This window comes from Festucalex cinctus, chromosome 5, assembly GCF_051991245.1.
Source record: "Festucalex cinctus isolate MCC-2025b chromosome 5, RoL_Fcin_1.0, whole genome shotgun sequence".
Lineage (NCBI taxonomy): Eukaryota > Metazoa > Chordata > Actinopteri > Syngnathiformes > Syngnathidae > Festucalex > Festucalex cinctus.
The window spans coordinates 13,615,114-13,637,926 of NC_135415.1; the positions used below are offsets into that span (position 1 = coordinate 13,615,114).

Genomic DNA, 22,813 nt, shown 5'->3' on the forward strand with positions numbered 1-22,813 from the left:
GTTTGTTCCTTACAAAATATCCAGAATGTTCCTGAGAGGTGATGATAGTAGTCGGCATCTCTATGAATCAATCATCATCAAATGCACAAATTATGGCTAAATGTTTCCAGTAACTGGACATTCCTCTAATATTTCTGGGCAGCAAGACATTTTCACTTAGGAGTGTACTCACTTTTGTTGCTAGCAAGAAGCTTTTTTTTTTTAGGGCACTCGTAAATTTACACTATGATCCAAAAATGTTAATTCTGCATTTCATTCCATCCGCATTCCAAAATGGAATATGAAGCCCTGGATTGCAGTGGTTGTAAACCAACTTGATTGTAAGTGGAGCTTGACGTCTCAAGTTCACGTATTCATCTGTTGTTCTTTGTCATTTCTTGACCATTTTCGTTTCAATATGCACATTTTGTTTAGTCTCTTTTTGGTGGGGGAATTGTTTAGTTGTGAAATGTCTTTTAAATACACTTTCTTTTTAATTTATTAGTAATGAATGTCAAGAAGGAAAAAAAAACATAATTGTCCCTCTCTTTTCAACCAATCACAGTAATGTACAGAGCAACCAACTGAAAAGGTTTAAATTATGATTAGAACTTGATACAATACATTTATCCCAATAGAAATGTGTAATTGAAATGAATTCAAACAAAAAAGAAGTACAGTATCTCATCTCTTTAATAAGTGGTTTCAATACCGCCGCAAGATGGCAGCCATGTGTTACCGTCCTTGCTCTCCTGCCATAAAAACCACAATCAAAGTAGAAAAAGGCGTGGTTTCGCGGTTGGACAAAAACGGCGTAGAAAGACCACGACAAGGCGAAATTCAGTCGAAAACAACATCGGGAAGTTGGAATAGTTGGTGCGGGAGCGACACACAACATATTATAACTATTCAACAGGAAAATGGCGTCGTGCGAGCCACGAGGAAAACAAGTGGCAGCTGTTGGCGAGAGTCACGTCGCGTTGAAGGTCCAAGGCTTGTCCACATGCCCACTTCTTTCTTCGTTTCATAGTCCAAGTAAAGAGAGTCACGTGCATGGTAAAATAAATAACAGCAATGCAATTGCGCTAATTTACTTTTAGATACATTCGTCATGAAGCCAAAAGAAACTCGACAGTTTCTGACAGTCACTCGGTGCTGAGGCTGGCCACCATTTTAGCTGAAGGAGTCATATCACTCAAACACAATGTTGTTTTGCTAGGAAAGTTGTCAATTGTGTAGTCACATAATAACTGACTTGTTTGTGTCCTGCAGATGTCCAGCAGTTGATTGGTGTTATGGAAGAACTTCCGCCTCAGCCGCATGGGTTGAGCTCCAGTTTGGAGCGAGAGGATCTACAGCATTCCCACGTGAAGGTGGAAGAAGACGATCGACATTCCTTTGATGTGAAAGAGGAAGAATTGGATCCACAGTCTCCCCATGTGAAGGAGGAAGAGGAGGAGGCCAACATCGGCATGTTGCCAGTGCCCGACGTCTCTGTGAAAAGCGAAGACGACGATAAAGAAACAGCCGAAGGGTCACAGCTTCATCCTCGCAGTCCAAATGGTGGAGGAACACCACCTGACGGCATCTTAGCCCCACTATCAGACAACGACGACGTGGAAAAACCTTCGAGGAACGACGCAGACTGTGAAGGTGATGACAAACAGTCGACATGCTCCGAGGCGGAGGCAAATCTCGGCAATAATGAAACTTCACAAACGGACAAAAGCGTTGCTAAAAAACGACAAGCCATTGGGAAGACGAGAACACGCGCCGGAGAAAAATCCTTTTGTTGCTCATTTTGTGGTCGACTCTTTTCTCGCAAGCCGCAACTGGTAAAACACGTGACAACACACACTGGAGAAAAACCTGCTAGTTGCCCAACTTGCGGCAAAACATTTTCTCATCAGACCAACATGGCAAAACACATGAGAACGCACACAGGAGAAAAACCCTTTAGTTGCGCAATTTGTGAGAAAACATTTGCCCGAAAGGACAGCGTGTCAATGCACATGCGAACGCATGGCGGAGAAAGGCCCTTCAGTTGCGCAATTTGTGGGAAAACATTCTCTCAAAAGGGCCATATGACGTCCCACATAACAATACATACAGGTGAAAAACCTTTTTGCTGCTCAGTTTGTGAAAAAACTTTCTCCCAAAAGTCAGACATGGCGAAGCACATGATAAGACACATTACAGAGAAAAACTTTAGTTGCGCAAGTTGTGGTAAAGCATTCTCTTGTCAAAAATACCTAGCGATGCACATGAAAACACACACAGGAGAAAAACCCTTCCGTTGCTCTGCCTGCGATAAAACATTCTCTAAAAAGCAAAATGTAGTCAAGCACATGAGTACGCACACAGGAGAAAAACCCTTTGGTTGCTCTGTTTGTTGTAAAAAATTCTCTCGAAAGGAGCATCTGGCATCGCACATGACGCGACATGCGGATGTAAAACCTTTCTCTTGCTCTGTTTGTGGGAAAAAATTCCCTCGAAATTCACACGTTATGAAACACATGAGAACACACTCTGGAGAAAGAAACTTTTGTTGTTCTACTTGTGGTAAAACGTTCTCCCTTGACACAAACCTTGTACTGCACATGAGAACGCACACTGGAGAAAAACCTTTTATTTGCTCAACATGCGGCAAAACATTCTCTCGGAAGCAACATCTGGAATCGCACATGAGAATACACACAGGAGAAAAACCATTCAGTTGCTCAACTTGCAAAAAATGTTTCTCTCATGACTCAACCTTATTATTGCACATGAAAATACACGCCAAAAGAGCCTTTTGTTGCTCAATTTGTACAAAATCGTTCTCCCAAAAGCCAACTTTGGTCAGACACATGCGAACACACACAGGAGAAAAACCTTACAGTTGCTCAGTGTGCGATAAAACATTCTCTCGAAAGACAAACATGGTAAAACACATGAGAGTGCACACAGCAGAAAACCTCACCCTCTGATGCCACTGGAGGGGCGCAGTGCGATGCCAGGGGGCGCTGGTGACCTCAGGGAACTTTTTTTTTTATTTTTTATTTTATTTTTTTTATTTTTTTATATTATTTTGCCATACTCTAATGAAGTGTAATTACACATCCACTACACTAGGTGGCAGTGGCGCTATCATGATCAGAGTGTGCAAGGCGTATCTTATGCACTTACAACAATTCTATAGACAATAACACTATTTATAGTCGCGGTGGTAAGTTTGGTGGGAGGGAGGGGCGTGAACTATTTTCTTCTTCCTGGGGGGGGGGGACAAAAATAATTGAGAAGCACTGCTCTAAGTTTAAAAATATGTGTAATGCAGTATTAGCTATGTTTGTTTGCACAACTGAATGCTGAAAGAATGTAACTTTTGAGACACAGCTACACACAATACTCTTAACTCATTCACTCACAGCTATTTTCACTGAAGCAACTGGATTTTGACTGATTTTGCAAGGCCCACAGAATATTGTTCTATTGCTATGTAAAAAAAATGGAACCTACCAAAAGAAAGACTAGAGTTTCTTCTTTCATCAGTAAAAAAAAAAAAAGAAGGTATATTTGTATCTGTTTCCGTTTTGCAGCAATTAGCATTAGAATATAGCTAAGTTTCATCGTTATTCACAAACCTGTTGAAAACACTGGCAAAAACAGCTTGTTGCAACATTACCCTGGCTGATCTCTTATACTCTGATGCCACCTGCTGGCCTTTTTTTGTAATAACTACCATTGCTTTAAGCGACCTCTTCGGTTCAGAAACGGCATTAAAGCCTTCTGTGTGCTCGAGCATTAAAAAAAACTTTTTTTTTTTTAAACAAAACATATAAATACATTTTTGGTAGGGAAGGACAAATTATTAAAAAACGTATTTACACGTTCTGGGGTTTGAATGTGTTAAAATGGCATTACAACTTATTTTATCAATCAATTTTGCTTTGCTAATGTACCAGACAACCCATTCAGAAATATTTCCCTTACATTTTTTTTCCCACTACATCTGATATTTATTTTAATGTGTCGTTCTTTAAGTATAACTCACTCCATTAAACTATATTAGAATACCAATGTAGTGCCAAGACAGTTAAATCAAAACTGTAACAACAATAGAAGCATTGTTGAGAGTCTTTCTGATGTTTTGTGTCAAGTATCCAGAATGTTCCCGACAGGTGAGAATCGGGGCTGGCATTTGTTTTCATTAGGAGAAAGATGTGTGCAGGTTTTGGAGCAACATTAGTAGTGTTATGTTCTGAGGTTGGATCCCAAAAGCGCAGACACAAATAAGATTTTAACTCTTTATTCGCATAACATCTAGAGGCGTAGAACAAACTTGACTAGACGAGAAACAATGAGAATGCATTGAGAATCACAAGACGTCAAGTGGGCTGTGGAGATGCACAGAGGAACCGAGGTAATAATCCGACAAACACACACTTCTCGGTTTGGCTTAAATAGACAGTGAATTGAACGGATTGGCTGTGGCTAGACATGTGGGTAACAGAACTGACATGGAATTATCTGATTGGCTGTTGACCTAGTAACGAGATTAAAGATTCTTGACATCACATAGCTGCTGACATCACATAGCGTTTTTCCAATTGAAACCAGATGATGGTGTGGGATCTGATTTTTGGTGCTGTCTCTTGAACTATTGACCTATTCTAGGCCAAATGTTCAAGTGAAATCCTTTTCATGCTAAACAACTTTATGATTGCTACTTGTGTTTAAATAGCCTAAGGGAATTGAATGCCAGTGTGTATCCTGACTTGTCACAAAGGGAATCATGTATTTGTTACCAATTAATCATTTTACTTAATTTTGTAACTTTAAGGTGCCAGCTGAAAATACCAGAAATCACATGTTCACTATGGTTAAACTGTTGAAAAAAACTACTCCTTCGAAATCACATGTCCACCAGGGTCAAGGTTGAAAACTGCCCCTTCACGCTTAAGGGCTAACGAACAAGGGATATCCTGAAAAAGCTAACAAGCATGACGGGGAAAAAGGTCAGAGCGAGAATCTTAATTACTTTAAGGGGGGGGGGGGACGTATGATCTGCGGGCTACTTAATAACAATTGGATACCAGTAGAAGTCACAAAACTAAGCTCGCACTACCCCCTAGTGGTCAAAAGCAGATACCATTAGCATTCAATAATTTGCATCTCATAATAAGTGGGTTTGGCCGAGGCTTTCCCGTGCCAATAAGATCTAAGCGTGAAGTGGGCAGGCAAGTTTGATAGCCAATCGGGAAAGGAGGTTGCACCATGGGTGAAGCTTTATAAACTGTTGCATTTCCTGAAAAGATCAGATTTTTTCCATTTGCGCAAATTGAATGGTCTCATTGTGCTTTTGCCAATAAAGCCACTTTTTGTTCAGCTTGACTTTGGATTCCCGCCTATTCCTTTCTCCTGACTCGCATCTGATTTCCAACACACAACGCAAAAGGGGACCTGGTGCACCAGCCTGCCAGCAGGTGCTGAAACAGGTGACGCTGCGGCCAGCCTTCCGGCTCCAGGCCTTACCCGAGAGCCGACAATGGTTACATCAGACAAGTGACCTCACGGTCATGACCCAAACTTAACCCTGGCGTGACCCAGTCATGACAAGTAGCCGCCTTATTTCAACAAGACAATCTCAACTAAGCCACATTCTGCACGTTACAACAGCGTTGCTTCATTGTAAAAGTGTGCGAGTACTGGGCTGATCTGCCAGCAGTCCAGACCTGTTGGTTCCATTGAAAATGTGTGGCACATTATGTAGTGCTAAATGCTACAAGGGAGACTGTTAAACAACTGAATGTGTGCATCAAGCACGAGTGGGAAAGAAAAATTCACCTGCAAGGCTTCAAAAATTTGTGGCCTCGGTTTCCCTAACGCTTATTAAATGTTCAAAGGAAACGTAACGTGACGTAACACAGGTAAGTAAAACATGTCTCTGTCTATTTTTTTTGGAACGTGTTGCAGAATTCAAATTCAAAATGAGTGAATATTTCGGGAGGGGTCTATCAGTTTGAACAGTTAATATCCTTATCAACATAATATTGGTTGAAAAGGATTTGCAAATGTTCTTTTTCATCACATTTTGATTTTACAAAACTTTGACTGGATATAAACACATTTTGTTAACTGTGGAATGGACACGTTATAGTTACTCACCCCAAAATATTGTGATGATGATTATGATATTATTATTCTACTTTCCTGTTATTTTATTTGTTGTATTTACTTTTCATATTGCGAAACCACTATAATGGTTTTCGACTAACGAGAAAGAGGCACACATACACTTGAGGCCCAAGAAAATTCATCAGCTGCTTTAGCAATTTTATGACGAAATCGAGTTCTTTCTCGGCTCTTTTCTGCCACAAGATGGCAGTAATGCGTCGCCGTAAATGCTCACTTGCCGTAAAATCACCATTGAGCAAGAAAAGAGCTGAAGTTGGCGTCACTTTACGGCACTGGGCTACTGCGATCCAAAAGTAGAGAAACGACGACTACAAGGTCAAAGTCATTGGAAAAATGAACATGAAAAAGTTGAAATAGTTGGTGTGGTCGAGACTTTGAACAAGCTGTTACTGTTCAACAGAAGAATGGCGTCATGCGAGCCACAACGAAACACCGGAACTGATTGCGAGTTCCACATTCAAGGTTTGTCCACGTCATATTTTTCATTTTATTTAACTTTGTTTTTTAAATAATGACTTAAGATCTTAAGAGCCCCTCCGTGAGCCGGCACCTTACCGTTCTGGAGGGGTTTTTGTGTCCCAATGATCCTTGAGCTATGTTGTCTGCATGGGGCTTTATGCCCCTGGCAGGGTCATCCATGGCTAACAGGTCCCAGGTGAGGGACCAGACTAAGCACGGCTCATATTACTCCATATGATGAATACAATTGTTGGAAACACGTTTCCTTTCCCGGACGCGGGTCACCTCTGGAGGTGGGGCTCGTTGACGAGCGCCTGGTGTCTGGCCCTGCACCCATGGGGCTCACCACCTGTGGGAGGGACCAGAGGGGTCGCCAAAGAGGTGACATGGAACATAAATGAAAAAGAAAATGGAGATAAAGCAACTTTGTGGTTAATGGAACTAGCAGCTAACAAACAAATTGACTTTGCTTTGGCTGTCCACCAAAATGTATAAAAGTTTCCTACTCAATCACATGATAACAACTAACTGTATGGCAGGATTTACAGCAACGTGACTGACTTGCGTGTATCCTGCAGATGTCCAGCAGCTGGTTTGCTGTCAGGAAGAAATCCCCCCTCAGTTGCAGAGCGAGAACTCCAATTTGAAGCAAGAGGACCCAAAGCCACCTCACGTCAAAGCGGAAGAAGAGGAAGAGGAGGATACACAGCCCTCCCACGTTAAGGACGAAGAGGAGGAGTCTGACGTCAGCATGTTGCCAGTGCTTGTTGTCTCTGTGAAAAGCGCAGACGATGACGACGAACCGCCCGAGTGTTCTCAGCTACATGAACACAGTCCAAGTGGGAACCACTTTGGAGGACCGCCACTGGATGACCTCTTAGCACCACTATCAGACAGCGACGACACAGAAGAACATTTGAGGAGCGACGCAGACTGTGAAGGTGATGGTAAACAGTTGAAATGCTCAGAAAAGAAGACGACACTTGGCAATAAGGAAACGGAAAAACACACTAGAACACACACAGGAGAAAAACTATTTGCTTGTTCAACTTGTGGTAAAACCTTCCTTAGAAAAAGCAATATGAGAGCACATATGAGAATCCATACAGGAGATAGACGCTTCTGTTGCTCAGTTTGTGGTAAAATGTTCTACCAAAAGGAGAGCGTGACACAGCACATGCGAACGCATACTGGAGAAAAACCCTTCTGTTGCTCAATTTGTTGTAAACCTTTCTCGCAAAGGCAAAGTTTGGAAGCGCATATGAGAACGCACACTGGAGAAAAACCATTTAGTTGCCCGCTGTGTGACAAAACATTCGGTTCAAAGTCACATGTGGCAAAACACATGAGAACACACACGGGAGAAAAACCCATTTGTTGCTTAGCTTGCGGTAAAACCTTCTCCCAAAAGGTGAACATGTTGCGACACATGCGAATACACACGGGAGAAAAACCCATTTGTTGCTCAACTTGTGGTCAAACATTCTCTCAAAAGGCAAACATGGAAAGACACATGAGAAAACACACGGGGGAGAAACCCTACAATTGCTCAACTTGCGGGAAAGGATTCTCTCGAAAGCAAGACACGGCAAGACACATGAAAATACACAGCAAAGCAAAAAACCTTTAAAAACTTTTGCCCAGTTCGGGGGGGGTTGAAGTTGCCAACTGTTTGTCAACTGTGGGCCTGTGAAATAATTTGAGATTACTTTGTCATTCAAGACAATACAAATAAACTTGATTTGATGTGTGTTGCTCATTTTGTGGTCAAACATCCTCTCTAAAGGCAGACATGTTATCAAGAAGTAAAAAACCTTTGTTGATGTTTTGTTTGTGGCAGAAGCACAAAATGTAATCAAAATTTGCTCGGTTGATTACTACGTTATTTGCCAGGTTAAGAAAAACAACTTTGCAAATGTAATAATGATCCTATATAACACTAATATTTTATGTCTTTGTAACGTTTTGTCTCTGTTTGTAGTGTTTGTCTGTTCAACTTAATGTTTAGAAGTTCTTATATCCAGACCTGTTTTCAGCTCATTTCCACCATTTGAGTGCCAACACTTTTGAGTATTTTGCACATAGACCAATATGAAAAGTATTCCTCTTTGAAAATGACGTATTCCCAAAGGAAATAATAATAATGCATCAGATTTCTATAGTGCTTTTCTGGACACTCAAAGACACTTTACAATGGATCCATTATTCATTCACTCACACTCTGGTGGTGGTAAGCTACTTAAATAACACGTTTATTTACTGCATATACTTGCAATAAATTATTCGGAAGCATTTTTGTCAATGTTTAACAATCTTTGCCATGCTCGAAAGAATGACACATGTTAGCAAACGAACTATTGCAATTAATGTAAATACTTAAGTTAGAATCTTTTAAAAATATTATTTCAAAAGATCTATTTGCTCATCATGAAGCGTTCTCAAAACCACCGCCAGAGGGCAGCTTTGCCTTACCGCGGTCGTCCACCTGCTCTAATGTCACCATCGAAGAAAGTAAAATGGCGGCGTTGTCACTCGACGACGGCAAAAAGGTGAAGGCCAGTTGAAAAGCAACAACAAAAAGTTAACGTGGTTGGGACAGAAGCGACTAATAACATTTTAACCGTTCAACTGAGCGATGGCGTCGTGCGAGAGACCAGGAAAACAACTGGAAGCTGTTGGCATGAATCACAACGTGTTGCACATTCAAGGTCTGTCAAACCTCTTCTACAGTTTTTTTTCAATTCATGAATTAATTAAATGGACTCCGTGTTGATTTAGCTCCACAATAACGCTATTGCTAGATATTATTCTTTTTTTTTTCTCAATTTGAGGGCTAATTTAGAGCAAATAAACACATTTTCAGTACCTTATGGACGATGCTTGACACAAAGAGTCAATGTTTGCTTCTGCAACATCAGAATGAGAAAATGGTAAATGGAGTGCACTTAGTTACATATAGTATAGCGCTTTTATCGACACCATATGATGTTCAAAGCACTATACAAGCGCGCCAACAGCGTCGGCAAGACAAAAAAAAAGATGTAAATTGAGGTTGTTTTTCCACAAAAAAAAGTGTATATCCTAATTTGTGATTTATTTACCAGTCTTCAAAACATTTTTTTTAGCATGATACATTTTCCTTTTTTTTTTTTTTTTTAAAGATCTTCAACATTTGCTTTTGCATTGAAAGTGCAATATAACCGAGTGTTTGCGTCCTGCAGACGGCCAGCAGCTGATTGGTCCTCAGGAAGCGCAAGAGGATCCACAGCCCACCCACATTAAAGAGGAAGAAGGGGGTCCACAGCCCCTCCAAATTAAAGAGGAAAAGGAGGCTCAACAGCCCCCACACATGAAGGACGAAGAGGAGGAGGCTGACATCAGCATGTTGCCACTGCTTGTTGTCTCTGTGAAAAGTGACGATGATGATGAAGACACACCCGAGGGGTCACAGCTTCATCATGACAGTCTAAGTGGAGACCACTGTGGAGAACCGCCACCAGACGACGTCTTAGCGCCACGATCAGACAGCGATGACATTGAAGAACCTTCGAGTAGCGACACAGACTGTGAAGGCGACGACAAACGGTCGAAATGCTCTGAGGAGGAGAAAACGCTTGACGATGAAACTTCACAAATGTTTCAAAAATGTTCAACAAGCTCAGTTTGTGTAAAAAATCAACATACTAGTGGACCCGCAACACACGCAAGAGAGAAACTCTTTAGTTGCTCAGTTTGTGGTGCAACATTTTCTCGAAGAGGAAGTCTGGAAAAACACATGAGAACTCACACTGGAGAAAAACCCTTCTTATGCTCAACTTGTGGTCAAACATTCTCTCGAAAGGAAAATATGGTGACACATATGAGAATACACAAGGGAGAAAAACCCTTTAGTTGCTCAACTTGTGGCCAAACATTCTCTCGAAAGTCAAACTTGGAAAGACACATGCGATCGCACAAAGGAGAAAAACCATTTAGCTGCTCTACTTGCGGTAAAGAATTCTCTCAAAAGCGTAAACTGGTAGCACACCAGACAGCGCATACAGGAGAAAAACCATTTAGTTGCTCAACTTGCGGTCAAAAATTCTCTCGGAAGACTAACCTAGAGAGACACATGAAATCGCACACAGGAGAGAAACCCTTTAGTTGTTCAATTTGTTGTAAAACATTCCCTCGAAAACGTAACTTGGTGAGACACAGGCGATCGCACACAGGAGAAAAACCTTTCAGTTGCTCAACTTGTGGTAAAACATTTTCTGGAAAGCCAAGCTTGATGACGCACATGAAGTTGCACACAGGAGAAAAACCCTTTAGCTGCTCAATTTGTGCTCAAACATTCTCTCGTAAAGGCAACATGGTAGTACACACGAAATTACACAGTGGAGAGAAACTCTTTAGTTGTTCAATTTGTTGTAAAACCGTATCACGAAAGTCAAACTTAGAGAGACACGTAAAATCCCACATGGGAGAAAAAGACTTAAGTTGCTCAACTTGTGGTGAAACATTCAATCAAAAGTCAGACGTGGTGATACACATGAGAACACACACGAGTAATTGGTAAATAAGTCGGGATTCACCACATTCATTTGTTGATGTTATGGCTTCACTTATAACACCGAGTTGATGCCAAACCCATTTGATAATGTCAGCACAGAATAACGACTACATTCATTTATTTTCACTGCCTCGAAATTTGCCCCGTAGGATATTCAAGAGAATTCTCTGCTCCTTTCCGATGATGGCTTTCACAGATTCGGCTCTATGCCCGCCATCTCTGTCGTCGGGCAGAAACGAATATCATTCTCCAAATCAAAAAAGAACACTCAACTGGTATGGTACAAACTGCTTTTAATTGAATGTTTTGTTCATCACTTTATAGTTCTGAAACGTCATCATACTCTATGGCAGGCAGTTATTTTTCGACAAAATCATTTTATTTTTAAAATTCTTATTTATTTTCTTGTCAGAACTGCTTTTGCTAATTGAGATTTGAGCTTTAGTGTTATGTTGAGGAAATATGTTTAAAAACTCCGTGTAGCAGGCTGGATGAATATTTTTACGGAAAGAGTGTAACAATGTCGTCTCACAAAATAGTTTTGCTGTTGTGGACGGATGTTGTTTTTGTGCCTACATGCCAATAAAAGTTGGGTACAAAAATATATAGAATTATATATATACGATTTTTTTTGTGTTGGCACTCCTGTGCTGCACACCTGTCATTTGCCCACGTTTAATTATTTATTTAGCAATGCATTAATGTATTCATTTCATATGACACCACCATTTGCTCGCCAAAATCAAATTTACTCTTAATACATAGTTAAAAATTTCAAAAACATGCAAATATGTCTTCTCTCTTTGCCATTCAAATTGTTAAGACTTTTGAATCAGCTATCGTTTAGAAATTCCTGACGTGCACAACCAAAAATTTTCTTACTTTTAAATTTTGTAAAAAAAAATAAAATAAAATAAAAAACTACAAAGGAATGTGTTGACAGTTTTGTTTTTGTTTTTTTACAAAAGTTCCCTACCATGAAGAAAAAAATATATATAAAACCCTCCAATCTTCCTCCTCGTGATGCAGTCCCTTGAGCAGCTCGCAACAATTTTACATACACATTTAAAATGTTGCATTTATATAATTCTTTTCATGGTTGTGTTTTATTTTAGTAGACTGTAAAGTCTTACCTTTGTAAAATAAAGCCAGTTATTTGTCAACGTCCAATGTGCTGCAAACACAGCAAGGAAGGTTATGTCGACGACAGCCAATCAGGACGCGCTGTCTGCAATTAATTTGTATATATTTCCCATCAACACCCTCACCTTGGTCCACATATTCGATCATGCTCAAGTCAATGCAGCCTGTAAGTCTGTTTACGATGAGGCTCCAGGTGGAGGAGTGGAACCGTCACTTGCCTTCGGTGCCGGTTGGCGTGGGTTCACTTCTCCGCTTGGGAGACCATGTGTGGCTAACATCATATGAGTGAGTGAGTGAGTGAGTGGGAAAAAAAAAAAAAAGTTTGTTTGTGATGAGAATTTTCTCAATGGCATTTCTAACGTCATCGTCTACTCTGACAGGTATGTGATTTCTCAAATGTGTGAGTCTTGCTCTTTAATTGGTACCGTGACTAGGTTTAAGGTTTTAAAAAGAAGTTAAAACCAAAGGTAGGGTTTTAAACGTCGGTTATGGCTTCTAAGTAAGGTTTCAAAGAAAAATTAGGATTTCAAAATAAGGCTTCAAAGTGGTGTTTTATCTCTTTGACTGCCACACGTTATAAAACAAAACAAAACAAAAAATCCACAGTGCCAGCCGCTTTTGAGCATTTTAACTCATCTTTCAAGGCAAAAAGAATATTGTTTGCCTTTACTACATATACAATGTGGCTACTAAATGAAAGATCGCATTCCATTCATCGGAATTTTACTTATCATTATTAAACGTCTTTGGCAGTATTCTTCAAAAGAAAGACCAACTTTCAGTTTCGTATTATATACCTCCAACGTCCACATTTTTTTAACCGCAATTTTCCACTAGATGGCGATGTTCTAGTTTAAACATCAGTCGGCTGAAAATATCCATGAGCAGTAACTTGAACGGGAATTTGAAATGAAACTGGTGTCAAATTGATCAGAGTGAAAAATTGGAAACGCTTCACGCGGGTTATTTACCATCTGCACCCTACCTTTAGTTTAACTCATTCACTCCCAGCCATTTTCACTGAATCAACCCCTTCGCTCCCGGCTGTTTTACTGATTTGGACTGATTTTGCAAGGCCCACAGAATATTGTGTTCTATTGCTATAAAAACATGGAACCTACCAAAAGAAAGATTAGACTCGTCTCTCGTCAGGGGAAAACAAGTATATTTCTGTCTATTTTGCAGCAATTAGCATTAGAATATAGCTAAGTTTCATCATTATTCACAAATCTGTTTACAACTGTGGGGAAATCAGCTTGTTTGCAACATGGCCCTGGTTGACCTCTTATACTCTGCTGCCACCTGCTGGCCGTTTTTGTAATAACTACCGTTACTTTAACCATTCTCTGCAGTTCAGAGGCTGCATCAAAGCTTTCTGTACGCTCTAGCATAAAAAAAATACGTCTTTGGGACATTTAAAACATTTAAAATAGAACATATTTATACATTTCTGGAAGAAAATGAGTTAAACCCTACTTTGAAAACCTAACACTAATTTAAAGAACATCTTTGAAAATCTAACCCAAGTTGAAAATTTGAAACGCTAACTGTAGTTTGAAACCATGTGCGGGTGTAGCAGATGCGAGATGCCTCTGATTCTCAAATGACCCTTCAACATACTCTTGATGCCTTCTACAAGTAGGCTGTGAATAAAAATGACAATAAGTTGAAAAATACAGCATAGCTTTCAAAACAAAGTACATTTTTTTTCTTTCAAATGTGGAACATTTATTGTCCTTTATTACGTGTCCATGTGTGTAGTTAGTTAATCTTCTACTTTCACCACAAATCAAACAACTTGAAGGGTGAATCAATCACTCCTGTGTTTTAAGTGTGATACCACATTTGATTGTTTTTTTTTCTCACAATGAGCAACTTTTTTTTTTTCTTCCATCGTGTTCATCTTTTAAAGAATAGGTTGTCTATGAGCAGTGAAAAGGTTTTGCTCCTCTGTGTATTCTAATGTGCTTCACCATGTTTGGCTTTCGTGAAAATGTTTCACCACAATATGAGCAACTGAAAGGTTTCTCTCCTGTGTGTATTCTCATGTGCGGTTCCAAATGTTCTTTCCGAGAGAATCTTTTACCGCAAGTTGAGCAACGAAAGGGTTTTTCTCCAGTATGTGTTCTCATGTGCGATACCATGTTTGGCTTTCGAGTGAATCTTTTAGCACAAAGTGAGCAAGTAAAAGGTTTTTCTCCCGTATGTGATCTCATGTGCGACACCACATGTTCCTTTCGAGAGAATGTTTTAGCACAAAGCGTGCAACTAAAGTGGGTTTCTCCTGTGTGCGTTCTCATGTGGGACACCAAGTTTGGCTTTCGAGAGAATGTTGTACTGCAAGTTGAGCAACGAAAAGGTTTTTCGCCCGTGTGTGTTCTCAAGTGCGAGTCGAGGTGTGACTTGTGCGAAAATATTTTATCACACATAGAGCAACTAAAGGGTTTCTCTCCCGTGTGCGTTCTCATGTGTGATGCCATGTTTAGCTTTCGAGAGAATGATTTACCACAAGTTGAGCAAGTGAATGGTTTTTCTCCAGTGTGTGTTCTCATGTGCAATTCCACATGTTCCTTTCGTGAGAATGTTTTACCACAAGTTGAGCAACTGAATGTTTTTTCTGCTGCGGCTCTTTTCGTTTGGCTACGAGGATGTTGTTTTTTAGCAAAACTTTTAACACAGACTGAGTGGTTGAAACATTTTCTACGCGTTCGTGAAGTTTCTTTGTTGCCAGGCGTTGTCTCCTTTTCTGGGTATTTTGACAGTTTGTCGTCACCTCCGCAATCTGTGTCACTTCTCAAATGTTCTTCCATGTCGTCACTGTCTGCCAGGGGAGCTAAGAGGTCGTCAGGTGGTTGACCTCCGCCATGGTCTCCACTTGGACGGTCATGATGAAGCTGCGACCACTTGGGTGGTTCCTCTTCATCATCTACACTCTTCACTAAAACAACAGTCAGTGGCAGCTTGCTGATGTCGGCCTCCTCCTCTTCTTCTTTCACATCTGGGAACGGTGGATCTTCATCTTCTTTTTTCATGTGCATGATTGGACTGTGGGGCTGTGACTCCCCCTCTTCCTTTTTAACGTGTTGGGCCTCTTGCTTTAAACTTGAGCTCAGTGATCGAGTGGGAAGTTCTTTCCCACAACCAATTAGCTGCTGGACCTCTGCAAGACATAAGCAAATCAGTTGACCAGAGTTGACTGTTTTCTAATCAAAAACATAATAGTCAAATAAATAAATTAATTAATACATTAATTAATTAATGAATTAATTAATGAATAAATAAACAAACAAACAAATAAATAAATAAATAAATAGCGTCAACTTCACGGAAATTCACTTACAGTGGTATGAAAAAGTATCTGAACCTTTTGGAATTTCTCACATTTCTGCCTAAAATCACCATCAAACGTGATCTGATCTTTGTCAAAATCACACAGATGAAACAACAGTGTCTGCTTTAACTAAAACCACCCAAACATTTACAGGTTTTCATATTTTAATGAGGATAGCATGCAAACAATGACAGAAGGGGGAGGAATAAGTAACTGAACCCTCTGCCTAAGGATACTTAAAGAGCAATTGAAACCAATTTTTACCAAACAATTTAAGTCAGGTGTGTGCCCAATCACTGATGAGTGGCTTAAAGCTGCCCTGCCCACTATAAAACACACACCTGGTTAGAATTGTCTTGATGAGAAGCATTGTCTGATGTGCACCATGACTCGCTCAAAAGAGCTGTCGGAAGACCTGCGATCAAGAATTGTTGGTTTGTATAAAACTGGCAAAGGATACAAAACCATCTCTAAAAGTCTGGATGTTCATCAATCAACAGTCAGCGAAGTTGTGTACAAATGGAGAGAGTTTGGCACTGTTGCTTCCCTCCCAAGGAGTGGCCGCCCACCAAAGATGACGCCAAGAGTTCAGCGCAGGCCACTCAGAGAGGTAAAAAAGAACCCTAGAGTGTCTGCTAAAGACTTACAGAAATCACTGGCACAGTCCAATATCGCTGTGCATGCATCAACTATATGTAAAACATTGGCCAAGAATGGTGTTCATGGGAGGACTCCACGGAGGAAGCCACTGCTGTCTAAAAAAAACATTGTGGCTCGTTTAATGTTCGCAAAAAGGCACTTGGGCACTCTACAGAAGTTTTGGCAAAATATTTTGTGGACTGATGAAGCCAAAGTTGAATTGTTTGGGAGGAACACACAACGTCATGTGTGGAGGAAAAATGGAACAGCTCACCAACATCAACACCTCATCCCCACCGTGAAGCATGGTGGAGGGTGCATCATGGTTTGGGGCTGTTTTGCTTCCTCAGGGCCTGGACAACTTGCAATCATTCATGGAAAAATGAATTCAAAAGTTTATCAGGATGTTTTGCAGGAAAACCTGAGGCCGTCTGTCAGACAGTTGAAGCTAAAAAGAGGATGGATGCTGCAGCAAGACAATGATCCAAAACACAGAAGTAAATCAACTTCAGAATGGTTTCAGAAGAACAAAATACAGGATCTGGAGTGGCCAAGTCAAAATCCAGACTTGAACCCCATTGAGATGCTGTGGCATGACCTCAAGACAGCGATTCATGCCAGACATCCCAGGAATCTGACTGAACTACAGCAGTTTTGTAAAGAAGAATGGGCCAAGATTAGTCCTGATCGATGTGCCAGACTGATCTGCAGCTACAGGAAGCGTCCGGTTGAAGTTATTGCTGCCAAAGGGGGGCCACAAAATATTAAATGTGATGGTTCAGTTACTTATTCCTCCCCCTTCTGTCATTGTTTGCATGCTATCCTCATTAAAATTATGAAAACCTGTAAATGTTTGGGTGGTTTTAGTTAAAGCAGACACTGTTGTTTCATCTGTGTGATTTTGACAAAGATCAGATCACGTTTGATGGTGATTTTAGGCAGAAATGTGAGAAATTCCAAAAGGTTCAGATACTTTTTCATACCACTGTATCACAGTTCATCAAATTTTTCAATTAAAAAAAAAACGTATTTCCCGATATATATATATATTTTTTTACCCATCATATATTATTGTAATGCATTTCCCAAACTCCAGACAACCAAACAAAAGCTACAAACGCAAATGTGATCATGTGACACCAAGGCATTGTTTCGATTGGCTGATTGTGAGAAAGGAGTTGGCTTCTTTGTTTTGTCTGCTGTTTGAACCTGCAAGAAAATAAATTAATGCTCCAAAATCTGAAAAAAGTCAATATTTGAAAGGCGGTGGATGTAAGGGAAGCACGTGTTCGAAGATCTTAGAAACGTTTTGCTTACCTGGAAGGGGCAACTGGCCTTTGACCCCCCCTCTTTTCAGTAAGTTACTGTATTGATGTATTATTTTCCAATGTTTAGGGAATTGTGCAACATCTCAATGGGGAAAAAAGTGCAACATTTTTGCTGTGATTTATTTTACTGGAGGCTTCGTGTCTGCTTTGGTTCATTTTTGTTTTAAATCGTATTATTACTTGCTGTTTAGCTTTTTGTTTGTTTGTTACTCCACATTGTGATGCAGTCGTTGTGTATTTATATATTTTTTGCTCATTGCCATGTTGTTTTTAATTTGTTTTTATTGTGAATAAAGACCACTAATGACGAAGGAAACCATTTTATCTGCTTGTGTGTTCTTTTAATTCCTACTCGCAACACTGTTATTATAAATGATAATGTCTTTACTAAATAGTCATTCGACGTGATTTATTAATGAAATTAAAAGAATAGACGAGGACGGACCTTGATTGTGCACCTCGATCCGATTCTTGCCATCAGCTTCCAGTTGTTTTCGTTGTCGCTCGTTCTCTTTGCACGACGCCATTGTTCTGCTGAACAGCAAAAACATTATTAGTCATCCCCGGAGCAAATATTTCGAACGTTTTAATCTTTTCCACTCGATTTCACCTGGTCGTTGACGCGTCGCTTCGAAGGGTACGCCAACTTCCGCCTTTTTCTTCTTCGATGGTGTTTTTCCACCAGCTGCAGCATCTGCGTTTTCACCGCACGGCTGCCACGTTGCGGCGGTATTTGAAGGTGCTTCAAAATGAGGACCAGGAAAGTTAAGAGGAAGGCAATCTAATTGCTTTATCTTCAATTTCCTCGTTATCTCTTCCTACTGTCAATCCAATGTTGTCCTTTCACGGGACATCAATGAAATATGGCATGTCACACTGAAGATAACAATTGTAAAACAGACACACACACACAAAAAAAACAACAACAAAAAAACATAAAAGACAATGTAATATACTTGTTTTATGATGTGGAATGAAGCTTCAATAAAACACGAGCAACACAGATTATAGTAAATGCAGTAGTATTGATTTAATATTTCAATTGTGTGGGTCTAAAATGCTACATTCAACCACCTGAAAAGAAACAGAAGTAGCCGCAACATTGCACCAACAGAACGATTTTATGTTTTTCCACTACAAGGTACAATTAACCTGTGTCCACCAAAATAATAAATTATGCTTCCTGTCATGACAAAAAAACCGTCACTGTTCCGGCAGAAAATGTTTAACTTTAGGCTATTTCGCAGTACCCTCCAGGGGGCGCCATAACATAAAGGAGGGGGGAAAAAATCACTCAATGTAGTCGCAGTAAAACGAGATATTACTAGTAACTCTTAAAATGGAACAGTAAATGTCAAGCAAAGCCCAATTTATATGACTGTACTTCATGTGACAATTCTAAATGCTGCTTTTGAGCACAAAATGAATAGAATAAAATGACATTTATTCATCTTCAGTTTTGAATGACATGGATGCCACCATCTTGTGATCATCACGTTCCAGACAAAGCTTTGCTTATAACTTGGCAGGAAAATATTTATTGACTGTTGCATGAACGCAAGTGTGTAATAAAAAATGAGCCTGTGTAGATTTAAGCAAACACTAACTATTGGGTTATTCTACCGTGTGATTCCTCGTGTTTCACCATAGTCGCCTTCCGAGAGAATCCTTTCCCACAAGTTGAGCAAGTAAAAGGTTTTTCTCCCGTGTGCGTTCTCATGTGTGAGATCATGTTTTGCTTCAGAGTGAACGTCTTACCACAAATTGAGCAACAGAAGGGTTTTTCTCCTGTGTGCGTCCGCATGTGTGATATCATGTGCGACTTCATCGTGAATGTTTTACCACAAAATGAGCAATTAAAGCGTTTTTCTCCCGTGTGTATCCTCGTGTGTTTAATCATGTTTTCGTTGAGCGAGAACATTTTACCACAAGTTGAGCAACTGTACGGTTTTTCTCCTGTGTGCGTTCTCATGTGCGATATCATGTGCGACTTCAGAGTGAATCGTCGAGCACAAAATGAGCAACTGTAGGGTTTTTCTCCCGTGTGTATTCTCATGTGTAATCCTAAAGTTCCCTTTTGACTGAATGTTTTGCTACACACCGAGCAACCGAAAGTGTTTTCGCGCGCACCAGCTCTCATTTTTGTATGAGAAATTTTCTTGCTTGGCGCTGTTTCTCTTTCAGAACATTTCAGCTGTTTGTCGTCACCTGTGTTGCTCCTCAAATGTTCTTGTGTGCTGTCGCTGTCCGACAGCGGAGCTGGGGGCGTTTCTGCTGGCGCTCCTCCGCTTGGATTGCGGCGCCGAAGCGGTGACATCTCAGGTTGTTCATCTTTGTCGACTTCATTCTTCACTACAACAACCGTCAGCGGGAACTTGACGTTGTCCTCGTCGTCTTCTTCTTTAACAGGAGAAAACTGTGACGCCTCCTCTGCTTCTTCGAGCTCGCAGTGCTTTGGATCCTTCTTTTCCACTTTAACGTAGAGAGACTTTGGATGCTCCTCTGCCTCTTCAACCTGGGCACGTTGTGGATTCTCTTGCTCCAAACTGGAGCTCCTCCCCCACTGCAGCTGAGTGGGAAGTTCCTCCTGAGGACCAATCGGCTGCTGAACGCCTGCAGGACACAAGCAACATCGACACGGTTTAGCACACTCGAGACAACTGTATGACACGGTACGCTCTCAAGTCAGACAAATAGGAACGAAGGTTCAATCATGTCAGGAAATAGTGGGCTGAGGAACCGGCAACATGAGAGAGTGATGCTCTCTCAACACTGTGAACTCACTCAACGCAAGACGAGTCAAAGGATCGACTGGCTGATGCTTAGTCCATGAATGCTCTTTTGTGAATTGTTCAGCACATTTTGCCATTTAACATATCCATAATGCTCTTCTATGTCTTGGGTTTTAATCCTGTAACAAGTGTTTGTTTTTTGTTACTCTTATTTACATTTACTTACATATGGATCGCAATTTCTAATCCATAAATTTCAAACGCAAAACATTTTCATGTACTTTTGTTGTCCCTGTATTTGTCACGGCGAGGTAAGGTAGGACCCAGACGCAGGATAAGGTAAGCCACCAAGGCAGCAGGTTTATTTCCGGCCAACCAGCGTCTCCTCTCAAGCTGAGAGGAGAACGGGGAAGCAAAAAGGTGGAGAACAAAAAACGCTCCACTGGGGAGGAAAAAACAGGCAAAAGGTATAAGGGGACAACAAAAGGCGCTCCGCTAGGGAGGAAAAAGGCTCAAGGCAAAAAGGGGTAACTCAAGGCGCTCCGCTGGGGAGGACAAGGCACAAAAACAAGACAAGGCACAAAAACAAGGCAAGACAATAAGGTACCGGAAACAAGGACTCGAGGACTGTGGGACGCTTCCATGCACTGACTGTGTGTGTGACACTTCGGCAACGGAGGGGAGAATGCAGGTGGTTTTTATTGTCTTGGTTGATTGGTGGCAGGTGGACATGATCATGGGCGGGGACCGGTAATTAGTGAACTGCAGGAAGGGCAAGTGACCTGGGGTGAGAAGGGAATCAGAAATTCAAAATAAAACAGGAAACAAGACTATGACAATAAGAGCATGGCCTGTCACGCCGCCACCGGCGTGACAGGATTATTGTATTATTGTTTTTTTATGCGATGTGTTCTGTGTGAAAGCAATATATACTGTATATATATATATATATATATATATATATATATATATACACACACACACACATATACATATATACACACACACACATATACATATATACACACACACACACATATACATATATACACACACACATATACATATATACACACACACACATATATATATATATATATATATATATATATATATATATATATATATATATATATATATATATATATATATATATATATATATATATATATATATATATAAATTAACAGGACTATTTTCCCAAATGAGGCTAAGATGTGAGGAGGTCGTAAAAACCTCAAACAGCTCAGTTCAGCGTTGGAAACAAAAAATGACTCATTTGAGTGTATTCCAAACCGATTGAGAACCAGTTTCTGCCAAAGTTAATAATTTTTTTTTGTGGTTTTCCATTGTTAAAAAGAAAATTGTGATTTAAAAAAACAAAAAAACTGTTGTTGGGAATTTAGGGTAACCTCGGTGTGTATTAGCGTATTAGTTTGTACTTGCATGATTCGTGTGTTTAGTGACGAGATTTCAACTTTAATATCCTTCAAATTTATGTATATGACGGAGACGCAAACGTCCTATAAAATAGTTTTACCTTTTACTCGTCAGGCACATTTCAGAGATTTCTTACTTTTACTAGAGTAATTACTTGAATGAATACTTTTACCAAAGTTGTTTTTATACAAATCATTGTACTTTTACTCAAGTAGCGACTGCCAGCACTTTTCCCATCTGTGAACAATTCACTGTCAACGACACCTGATCGAAAAGCAAGATTCGTAGCTGAGGACGTAATTATCTATTCGTTTTTTTTTCTCGCCCTTTTGTGGAACAAATGCACACTGAATGATTCGTTTCTCACATCATTCGATAAATACAATTATTGCATTTTAATTTCGTGAGCAGACCTTCACGGCGTATCACAATCTGAGTCTTGCAAACAGCTTCCAGTTGTCGCCGGTGTCGCTCGCTCTCCTCTCTGGCTCGAAAAAGTTGCTCCTCGTACGAGGCGATCGCCGTTTCAAACAGTCCGAAGATTTCGTCGGCGGCCGCAATCAGTCGCTCCCGTACCAAATCTTTCAACATTTTGAAATTGTTCACAGGAACAACGTTTGAACGTCAGACTTCGGCCTTCGACGTCGAAGTGTGAGTTGAGCTATTGCTAAAAGTCCTCCTATTTTCTTCGATAGTGTCACATGGTGGTTGGTTGGAAATACCGCCACCTACAGGTATGGAGTATGGATATGGCATGCACCGTCGAAGAAGAAAAGGCGGAAGTCGAAAAGTCAATATTGTGTGGCCAGCATACGTTCATAAAACTTTCAAATGATGAAGTGACATTAATAGTTCTGTCCTGCTTCCTTTTGGCGCATGTAAATGTTTTAATGTCCAAAGAGGTATTCGTCAAGGGTGTCTGGTGTCACCCTTGCCACCCATCATGGTGGCCGGAATTCTCAGCATTATGATTAAGAATTGTGAAGGCATTAAAAAAAATAAATATGTTGGGCTACACACTAGCTACAAGTCA

The 22,813-nt window shown here is 40.3% G+C and overlaps 4 protein-coding genes across 4 annotated transcripts in view; 3 read left to right on the plus strand and 1 right to left on the minus strand.

The window, feature by feature from the left end:
* The first annotated feature begins 770 nt into the window (after positions 1 to 770).
* Positions 771 to 3,185, plus strand: LOC144018976 (uncharacterized). The gene is made up of 2 exons (XM_077521716.1): positions 771 to 1,035; positions 1,252 to 3,185. The coding sequence occupies exons 1-2, from the start codon at positions 900 to 902 to the stop codon at positions 2,946 to 2,948; spliced, it is 1,833 nt and encodes a 610-aa protein (XP_077377842.1). The 5' UTR covers positions 771 to 899; the 3' UTR covers positions 2,949 to 3,185.
* A 3,233-nt stretch (positions 3,186 to 6,418) lies between these two features.
* LOC144019020 (uncharacterized) lies at positions 6,419 to 8,294 on the plus strand. The gene is made up of 3 exons (XM_077521810.1): positions 6,419 to 6,471; positions 6,557 to 6,618; positions 7,194 to 8,294. Exons 2-3 carry the CDS (start codon positions 6,561 to 6,563, stop codon positions 8,243 to 8,245), a joined length of 1,110 nt encoding a protein of 369 aa, XP_077377936.1. The 5' UTR covers positions 6,419 to 6,471; positions 6,557 to 6,560; the 3' UTR covers positions 8,246 to 8,294.
* An 844-nt stretch (positions 8,295 to 9,138) lies between these two features.
* The window catches only part of LOC144019137 (uncharacterized), a 33,548-nt gene continuing 19,873 nt past the window's right edge, over positions 9,139 to 22,813 (plus strand). Inside the window, exons 1-2 of the mRNA XM_077521979.1 lie at positions 9,139 to 9,323; positions 9,837 to 11,162. Coding sequence (XP_077378105.1) covers positions 9,251 to 9,323; positions 9,837 to 11,162 — 1,399 coding nt within the window. The 5' untranslated portion in view covers positions 9,139 to 9,250. The remainder of the gene's footprint in view (positions 9,324 to 9,836; positions 11,163 to 22,813) is intronic.
* On the minus strand, positions 13,987 to 22,782 carry LOC144019033 (uncharacterized). Its single transcript, XM_077521832.1, has 6 exons — positions 22,194 to 22,782; positions 19,216 to 20,221; positions 18,810 to 18,814; positions 18,219 to 18,309; positions 18,054 to 18,139; positions 13,987 to 15,470 (listed from the first exon to the last, which is right to left on the minus strand). The coding sequence occupies exons 1-6, from the start codon at positions 22,369 to 22,371 to the stop codon at positions 14,233 to 14,235; spliced, it is 2,604 nt and encodes an 867-aa protein (XP_077377958.1). The 5' UTR covers positions 22,372 to 22,782; the 3' UTR covers positions 13,987 to 14,232.